Source organism: Bidens hawaiensis, unplaced genomic scaffold (genome assembly GCF_021521415.1).
Source record: "Bidens hawaiensis isolate Kalapana, Puna unplaced genomic scaffold, B.hawaiensis_p1.1 tig00009196_1, whole genome shotgun sequence".
Taxonomy (NCBI): domain Eukaryota; kingdom Viridiplantae; phylum Streptophyta; class Magnoliopsida; order Asterales; family Asteraceae; genus Bidens; species Bidens hawaiensis.
This window is the reverse complement of record NW_027491680.1, coordinates 429,662-439,711: the sequence shown is the minus strand read 5'-3', so window position 1 is coordinate 439,711 and position 10,050 is coordinate 429,662. Positions and strand designations below refer to the sequence as shown.

At 33.7% G+C, this 10,050-nt stretch overlaps 1 protein-coding gene across 1 annotated transcript; it reads left to right on the top strand.

Annotated features, from left to right (window-relative positions):
• Positions 1-5,196: 5,196 nt before the first annotated feature.
• Positions 5,197-7,891, top strand: LOC143531636 (uncharacterized). Its single transcript, XM_077026890.1, has 2 exons — positions 5,197-6,050; positions 7,192-7,891. Exons 1-2 carry the CDS (start codon positions 5,197-5,199, stop codon positions 7,829-7,831), a joined length of 1,494 nt encoding a protein of 497 aa, XP_076883005.1. The 3' UTR covers positions 7,832-7,891.
• Positions 7,892-10,050: the final 2,159 nt, after the last annotated feature.

Here is a 10,050-nt window from a genome sequence, read left to right as displayed (position 1 = left end):
ACTAGTAAAATGTCACAATGAATTAATGCGTGATGATAAATAAAGTGATGTGGTCTTGTTAAGTAGTTTAGACTTTAGACGCATCTTACCTAAATAATAACACCTTATAAATAAAATAATAAATGTTGTTGCTTATTGTCAATTTAAAATCCATGTCAACGTATAGGTTGCAAGTTGCAACAATATATAATAAGCTTAATACATACAAGTATATCTCTCTCTATATACATACATATTACAAAAAATGGTTTCTTAATACACGTGTATAATTTTATTTTTTTTAAGAATGGCAACTTCTCTAATTTAGAGAGTCATTTTGGCCAGACAGTGTTGTCTTAAACGGCCCATGTTAGCTTCATAGTTTGCTTTGGCGTTCTCCCGTGAAACCATGAAGTAGTTTTCTCGGGTGTGACTAACCCACGGTGGGACTAAAACCCGGGTGGACTCGGATTCCAACTGACAACTTCGCGAGGCATAACTCAAATCTTTCATTGTCAATATCCACTCAAAGTGTCACAAATAGGAATCAAACTTGAATCTCCATTGGATAACCCAAACCTCCTAACACTGGACCATAAGTGAAGGATAATACACATGTATAAGTTAACATGTATTTTTTAAGTTTAGATATGAAATCTTAAATGCGTAGTTACCCATTTTAACATGTCATAGGCGTTAACGTTGTAATCAGAACTACTTAAAATATTTTGAAACTACAACTCTTGATGGTTAGATGTATAAAAGTAAGTATTTTTCAAACAACCGGATGAATAGCATTCCAATCAATTTCAGTATTTTTGTACCACCACATTGAACACTTACTAGTCACCACCTCCACAATAAAAGTCACATATTTGACCCCTGTCCCAGCTATTTTAGAACAGTGCTTTTTTTATCATTTGAGAATTACTATTTAATTATTATGTATTTTATTATTAAATATTTTTAATAGTGGTATTATTATTTTAGAAGTGTGTTTTGCGGGTCAATTAGTGCACGTGATTACCATTGATATAAATTATGTGTCGTTATAATGATTGTGTGAATCATTTTCTTGTATCCTTTCATGGTCCCTTAAAATGTCCGGTAATTTCAGGAGATATAAAACAAAAGGACAATTGTGACATGACACCAAAAACTTTTATAAATCGGTATTCAATTTTTTTCTATTATAATTCTACCGGGTTTTTGTTTTGGTTTTCATAAGCAAAACTAAAAGTGCTAAAATGCATGGGGTATGGTACTAAATCTTGAGATGCCTCACTAAGCTAATCAATGCCCATTATTGATCGATAACATTCGTTAGGTAGAAAAATGACCAATCAGGCACTATGACCTTATTCATGAATGAAAGAAGGCGCGAGGATGCATTATCGAATACTTATGGCAAAAGGTGGGTTTAAGACTGGTTTGATATTACCATGAGTATATTCAATGATGTGTTTGTGAATGTTTTGAATACTACATGGATTAGAGATGCTCTCATGCTCAATTGTAAAGCACAACTCATTGTATATATGATTTTCCATTGACCATCGAGTTTGAGACTTATATTACCTAAGATTGGATTCTATGTCTAAAAAAGTTAACTTTAAATATCTAAATACATAAGTGTAAATTTATTAGTTACTCCGTATAACTTTTTTGTAATTTCAAGTTTCCCTCAACGTTAGCAACTTTTAAAAATCCTTACCACCATTAAAAACATTATTTTTTTTAACAATTAACAAAAAACTTAATTAACTCTTCAAGCAAGGTGCTAGAATCAACAAAAGTACAACCGATAAACTACGAAGCACCACCCAATCAAAAATTACAAGCAATCTAGCACGCTACCCCCAAGACCCCAATTAAAAACATTAATAACACAACATAAAAATTAATTGCCTAAGAAAAAAGAACTACAAACACTTAATACACAGTTGTATATTGTTATATTAAAAAATCATTAGAGAGAGAGAGAGAGAGCTGAGTGAGAGGATCGTGAAGGTGGTGGTAGTATTAGTGGCGAAGCTTGGGCGAGTTCGTCGAAGGGGGGGGGGGGCTGACTCAGAATGTATTGTAAAAATTATAAACTAGGGGGGCGGCTTCAAATTTTCGGTATAAAACGAGTAAATTTATACTACGTATACAAATTTTCGGATGAAAAAACGGCCAATTTACACTACCGCGTAAAAAAACCGGAGGGGAGGGTGGCACCCCGGCCCTAAGGAAGCTTCGTCTCTAAGCAGTATCCGCAATAACGATATGCTAAAAATAGATGACATGCCACATTTGCCCATTCACGATCCGTACTCCTCACATACACACTCATATTTTCAAAAGAACTTCATCACGCATTCACTCTCCAATCTCAACATCTCTCTCTTCCAAAAACTCATTATTGAATTGAAGATGCTCTAAAGTCTATAGTTAAACTCTTTCCTATGTCCCCAACACCTAACATGTATTTATTAATAAACCGGACTTCTATGTAATTTTGATTTCTATTTAAAACTTGTATCAACATTTAGTTTCTTGCGCTAGCCATTTTTCAACTTATTTTCATTTTAAGTGGGGAAGTATCGCGGAAGTTTTTGTTTAGCAGCTCACTATACATGTGTATGTTGTTTTCGTGTATTTATAATAGAGTAATGTATTTTTATTTAAAGACAATTCTTTTGTTTAGTAATTTTATAAGTTTTTAAATTAATTATAATGTTATCCGATATTCAGGACCCAATAAGATGATAAACCGATAGAACGACCTTATTTAGTCGATCGTATGTCAAAGGCTTTAGTGACACGATACTAATAAAACCCTTGTATCAGTTTGTTTTACTATTGTGGATGGTTATTCCTAGTTAAGTGGCATGGGTTGCAATTACTCACCTTTGTTTTGTTTGATAGATCAAGCATAATATAAGCTTATAAGTTATAATATAATAAGTTAGGCATTCCAACATTGCAAAAGAAAAACACTCACCTTTAATTATGCAAACCTATCATTATGCAACATTATATTCTATTCTAGGCTATATGGATGTTACTTTATAAGGTTGGCGAATATAGGAGCCGTGCTAAGAAAAATCCTAGGAATATATTCGCCTGTGAATGTTGAAAACCTTGAGGCTAGAAGACTCGTGGTCGTCTTCACAAACCAATTATTTGTCATTTATGATTGCTTAATAGCACGTTTCTAAGTGGTTGCTTTGAAATTAGTTTTATTCACATTCATCATTGAACAAGCAAGAAATTAAAGCCAAGAATCATGTTCTTAAAGCATTTTTATATGCCTTATCTTTATCATTGGTCACATACCCACCGTATATATCATTGTTATAACTTATAATTAACTTATACAACTTTTGAATGTGTAGACCCTTGTCATCTTTTTAAGTTTGAGGCACATTATAGTTATTTTTTTATCTTTATGTCAGTACACATATAACACTTGATATGGTTTGATATACGTATAAATATTGACCAAACATTTAAAATCCATCTAATAAAAATTCAATGATTATAACTGAAAGACATGTAACATATAACCTTTCTAAAGAATTTATTAAAAAGTATTCGTGGAATAAACGGAATATAGTAGAACTGTAAGTTAAGTTGCATCAACTGTATATTTGAAAAGAAATGTTGATACTAGTTGTGAGCACCAGAAGGTCAAACATCAAACATTCAAACATCGTGACGAGGCAACTATTCAAAATATAAGTCCAGTCTAAAGTGTGTATCATTTCTCCTCACTCAAGCTTGTGTTTTAAGATTCACTAGCGTCTAAAGATTTATACGCGCCAGGAGTCTTTAATCATCTCAACATGACAATGGTCGGAAGTTATTATGAGTTCATAACAGAACACGACTGTTGAATATCTTGGAAATACAAGATAAAAGAACAGTTCTTCGTAAATCTAAAATATGATAGCACGCATCCTACAAATTTACCCGTGAGAACGTTTTGGTCCATACACCATATAATGAAAATATTTTTTTTTCTTTTTTTACTTAGGGGGTGTTTGGGGTTGCTTATTTTCACTAACTTATAACTTATAAACTTTTTGAAAAATAAAAAGGTGTTTGAGATTGCTTATATTGTGAAAGAAAAATTAAGTTTCATAAATTATAAAAGTGTAACTAAATAACTTAATGAAAAGTTATAAGGAGGCAAAATAAGGAATTCCAAACACCTTGTTATTGTTTCTTCTTTTAACACAATAAAAAAATATAAGACGAAACCTTTATTTGCTAAAATAAAAAAAGGCAAAGTCCTCTAAAGCAATTGTCAAAACAAAAGAATGATACTTTTTCTCAAAAAGAAACACCCATATTTTACGTTTTACAATAATGGTAATGAAATAAAATAAGTGATTTTGATCATTAACAAAGTTTAGTTTGGCTGATAATAATGTAGTTTGATTGATTGAAATGACACGTAAAAAATGCTTTAAGAGACGTTTGGAAAAGTTAAATCTACTTACCAAATACCATATGCAATTTAGTTAAAAAAAATCACCAAACACCACACTTTATATAAAATCTTGATTGAAGAATAGGTCCGTCTTTAGATATTTCATACGTTCTTCAAATTAAATTATAATTACACGGTAGTTAATTTTTATATTCATAAAAGCCAAGTTGACATATGTCATGATCTTGGATTAAAAATAGTTACATCTTTAGATATTTCATAAGGAAATATTTGTGTAATTACTCTTTTTAATTTTTTGTATTGTCTCTCGAGCCTCTAGTTTTTTGCTAGTGTGTTGTGTTTAATGAAAGTTACCGTTCAAAAAATTTGTAAAATGCAATTTCACGTGTAGATGGCAATTAAAAATAATATATGAGTACATAGATGATTAGAAGTGATTTATTAATTGCTTAAAAGCATAATTGCATAAATTAATTGGTATTTAAATTATATATCTCTCTGATGATAGGTTAATTTTGTGAGATGATATCAATCTTTATACACACGGAAAAAAGGAATCTACAATACAAACGTATTGTGCATGTTATCTTCCTCTATACATGTATTTATTTGTAGCTCACCACATCATTATATCTATCTATCTATCTATCTCTATCCTATCTTCTATATATACAAGTACAGTTCATGTTTTAAAGATCAATTAAGTACATGCAATATATGTTCTTATGAGTTCTTTTACATCCTTTGACTCCATAAACCTCTCAAGAAGAGTGAACATGATCCCTTCTTCATTTCCTGATATATGGGGTTGGATTCAAAGCCTACCACCACAATCTCAATGGCAAACAAACACAAAATCCATATGCATTTGTTCTTCATCTCAACCTTGTCTTGAACTCGCCATTTCCAAAACCCTAATTCACCCTTCTTTGATCTCTTTCTCTATCATTGCAAACTATAACCTACCTATCTCTCTTTGGACCTCTAAACCACTCAAATTCATTAATACTAATAACACCTTTATTCATGAACAACTTGCTATTTCCAAATTGTTGACTAATATCATCAAAGATATTCTTAATTACACTCTTATCAACCTCTCTAATTCTTTCTTCAACCTCCCCGAACCAAATTCGATTCCTGACCTTAAAGACATAGTTAATTTCTTGTTTCTTGCACTTTCTTTCGTTGTATCGGTATATGAAGCTCCTCAAGATATGAGGTGTGATTGCATAAACACTCTTAGAGACCAATTCGCGTGTCCATGGGCAAGAGAAACTTCTAAGAGATTGATGAGGTTGATAGGATCAAACTCAGAAGAACTATGGATGAGATCAATGAATCTTGCAATCACAAATTGCATTATGGAGCTAAGAACGATGAATCTTGTGCGAAAAGCACGATCACCGATGTATTCTTCGTCGATTTCGGGATTAGGGTTATGGAAAATTCAATTGTATTGTCCGTTGATTGCTATGGAGATTGAAAAGTGTAATGGTATTGGACAAGAAGATCAAAAGCTAGGGTTTTCCTTGAACTATCATCAACTTGAAGGGGTGATCCAGTTGAATCATCAAGTGATGGTTCGAGAGAAGTGGATTGATGTTTTGGTTAGCATCGATAATGTGAGGTATGAACGATTTTTATTATAGAGTATAGAGTAATGATTTTTTTTTGAAGTGTTTGATTTTATTTTATTTGCATTATCATCAACATTTAATATTTATTTAATGCAACAAGCTAAGTAGGGTAGAATAGATGACATGACCACAAGACTTTCACAATTTCTTTGCTTGCATATTACACTAGAATTATATATTGTATGATTAACACGTACTAGGTCCCAACAAGTACTCCATCTCGTGTGGGCAAGTAATTTGTGTGGAGTGTAATCTTCCTAAGTCTCTATGATTAAGCGTACTAAAAAGATAAAGATCAGACATGTTTAATTAATAACGTGACAAATAAGTCGTTAATAAGTAAGTATAAAACGCCGGGATGAGTTGACGCGTTAACAAATATTGTCATTATTTTGAAAATCATAACGTATTAAACATATATTGAAAATCATAACGTATTAAACATAAATTGAAAATCATAGCGTCTTAAACATGATTAACAGTTATACTATTAGAACATTGATCTAATTTTTTAAATTAAAACAAATTAATTAAGTTATTATAACCCATTTATTGAATAGTTGAAGATTATTGGCAAGTTTTACGTGTCACCATTTTTAGTATGAGGTTCTATCATGTCATAGTTTAAATATTTATGAACTTACAAATGAAATGCATTAGTAATAAAATAAAAATATATACAATCAATTGTTTGACTCTTGATACATAATGAACTGTATATATAAATAATCACTGTTTCATTAGGAAAGCAAGATGGCCTTACAAGTAACAACATTACCTAATAACGAACATGCATATGCCCTTACATACATGACATATGCTTAATTGCTTATACATCCATCATCCATACACATCACATCTGGTCAAAACTATGCTTAATTATATATAACAAACTCTTAACATATTTTATTTTTATTAGATAAAAAGTACACGTTATTTGTTTTTTCTTTTTTATATAGTTTTAATCATAAATATAAATATAAAAAGTGAATAACTACATTCAATATACAAGTTTTTTTTATAAAAAAACGTTAGTTATTAAGATTTTTTTATATTTTTTATATAATTTAAGAGTTCTGTAATGATACTCATCATATTTCAATATTATCTAAGTATCTATCTATCTACCAGGTGTGATGTTATACGACTTGTAAACGAGGCTTTGATAACCGAACGAGGAGTGGGACCCGACGAAAAACACTTCCCGTCACGCATTTCCCTACAACTCACCCCCACAATCCAAACCAACGTCATAAGCGTTTCCGTAAGCAAATCATCCGAAAACCCAACTTGTGAAATCGGCTTCGAGAAGTCCATCGAAGCCGCATTCGAGGCACCAAACCCTCACATATCCGTGTCCGCGGGTGAAACCATCACCACGAATCTAAAACCATGGAAATTCGAGCAATCCGTCTATGGGAACAGCGTGGAGTTCAATTGGTTCCTTCATGATAGTGTCAATGGGCGCGAGGTGTTCTCATCGAAGCCTTCGAAGTTCTCGTTGTTAAAGCCGAAAGCGTGGTTTAGGGACCGGTATTCGAGTGCTTACCGACCGTTTACGAGACAAGGAGGTGTTATATTTGCGGGTGATGAGTATGGTGAACGGGTGTTGTGGAAGTTTGGAAGTGGGGTCATTGGTCAAACGATGGATTGGGAAGTCAAAGGGTGGATTTGGTTAACTTATTGGCCGAATAAGTATAAGACGTTTTATACGGAAACTAGAAGGTTGGAGTTTCGTGAGATTCTTAGTCTACTATTTGTTGAGTTTTAAATAAGTTTAAAATGATGATTGCTTTTATAGTTGTATATATATGGTATGCTTTAAATGATTTGTGGATATTAAAGTTGCTTTGCAAAATATTGAAATTCCTATACATGTTTACTTTTTACCATTGAATAATAGCTTTATCTTGTGTGAAGCATGTAGTTTTGAACTTTTGATACATTAATATATAGAACTTTATGGGTTTAGACTTAGATTATGAAATATATGGCAACTTCTCATAACTTTCGCGGGTTGGATTATTATTTTTTAAGGCCAAGAAACAAAGAATTGAATAGATACTCTATACAGGATGACTCAACGGTAAAAGGCCACTGTCAGTTGGCCTAACCCAACCGAAGGAGCCCTTAAGCGCCTTCAAGTCATCTACAGTTACGGGGAAAACCCACTCGCCTGAATGGCCACTGAAGGTTAAAGCCAGACGTTATCAGGATCCATATGGAGATCACAAAGATCCTAGTTTTCATTCATTGAGTCACCCATGCCCCTCCTCCCCCAAGTGTTATCTGCGGGGATTGAACCCGAGTCTCGATTAAGAAACTCATGCTTCTTATCACTATACTGTTAGCCATAATTTGGTTTGGTCCGGTCCATCGAGCCTATGGTGGATCGGTTCTTGGAGACCAAGTCGAGCACATTACTTGGGCTACAAGTTATTTAATTAATTGTTTAAGTATGTTTTTACTAATTAGTATTGAGTATGATAATGAGTTTGTATTCTAGTCTAATTAGGTTTTCATATTTAAACTAGTATATATACCCAAGCTTGTGGGTTATATCAAATGCATTGTAATTTTTCGAGCTAATGAAAGTTACAAGGATCGAGCTTATGATCTAAATTCGTCTTTGTGTTTTCGATTCTGGTTACCAAACTTCAATTGGTATCAAAGCTCGGTTTAAACACGAGTTCTTTAATTATCTCAAGACCATCGGAGTGAGGAAGTCAACGCAAGTGGTGAACATTCACCATCAGAGTTTAACTTTTAAAACAACAAAACAATTGTTTTGTTCAAGACTAGGCGCAAACATCGAGAAGACCTCTAAACTTACGATTAGTTTTGGTTTCTTCCGTTGAAATCAACATTAGTGTATACATCAAGGTTATTCATCGTTTTCTTTCTGTTTCACGATCGATTCACGATTTTTGAAAACCTACAGTCGGCAAAGAAGAGGAGCTATGGGTGATACTTCAAACCGAACAGGTGGTTCTTCTATTCCTTTACTCCGTCCGATGCTCACGAAGAACAACTACACCACATGGGCGCTTCAAATCAAAGCCGTGTTTCGAAGCCATGATTTGTGGGATGTTGTTGAGCCGAGATCAGGAGCTGCAGTAGATGAAAAGAATAACAGTGCTGCGATTGCATATTTGTTTCAATCCATTCCGGAAGAACAAATCCAACAATACGAATTCGCTTGGGAAATTTGGAATGCGATCAAGACCCGTTATGTTGGCGAAGAGAGGGTTAAGGAGGCTCGTCTACATACCTTAATTACTGAATTTGAAGCCATGAGGATGAAGGACACCGATACTATTGATGACTTTTCCGGGAGACATTCCGGTATAGCCTCAAAGTTCGCCTCACTCGGTTCGGCACTCGATGAACAACGGTTAGTAAGAAAGTTTTTTACAAGCATGCCTAAGCGTTTTATAAGCGTTGTTGCCTCATTAGAACAAGTTATTGACTTGAAAGTCATAAAGTATGAAGAAGCGGTAGGTAGACTAAAAGCCTACGAGGACCTTGTGAAAAGTGTCGATGATATGGATGATAATCATGGTAAGCTCTTGTTTAATAAATCTTCCTCTCCGAGCAACTCCAAGGGTGGGAAAAAAGGGAAAGGAAAATGACATCAATAGCAATCCCGTGACAAATCGAAAGGCAAATACAACTGGAACAAAGAAGGTGATTCGGGTATGAAAAAGGATTATTCGGGCGTTCAATGTTTTCGGTGTGACGAGATGGGTCACTTCGCTTCGGCATGCCCGGAACGAAGAGGAAAACGAGTCGGAGCAAAACGAACCGAATTAAACCTAACCGAAGCAAACGGACAAGCAACAAAGGAAGTTTTGATGAAGATAAGTATTAATGAAGAAGTTTTCTTGAACGAAGAAAACGTGCATCCGAAGCGGTACGATTCGGAACCGAAGGAGGATGGTATTTGGTACCTCGATAATGGGGCGAGCAATCATATGACGGGTACGAAAT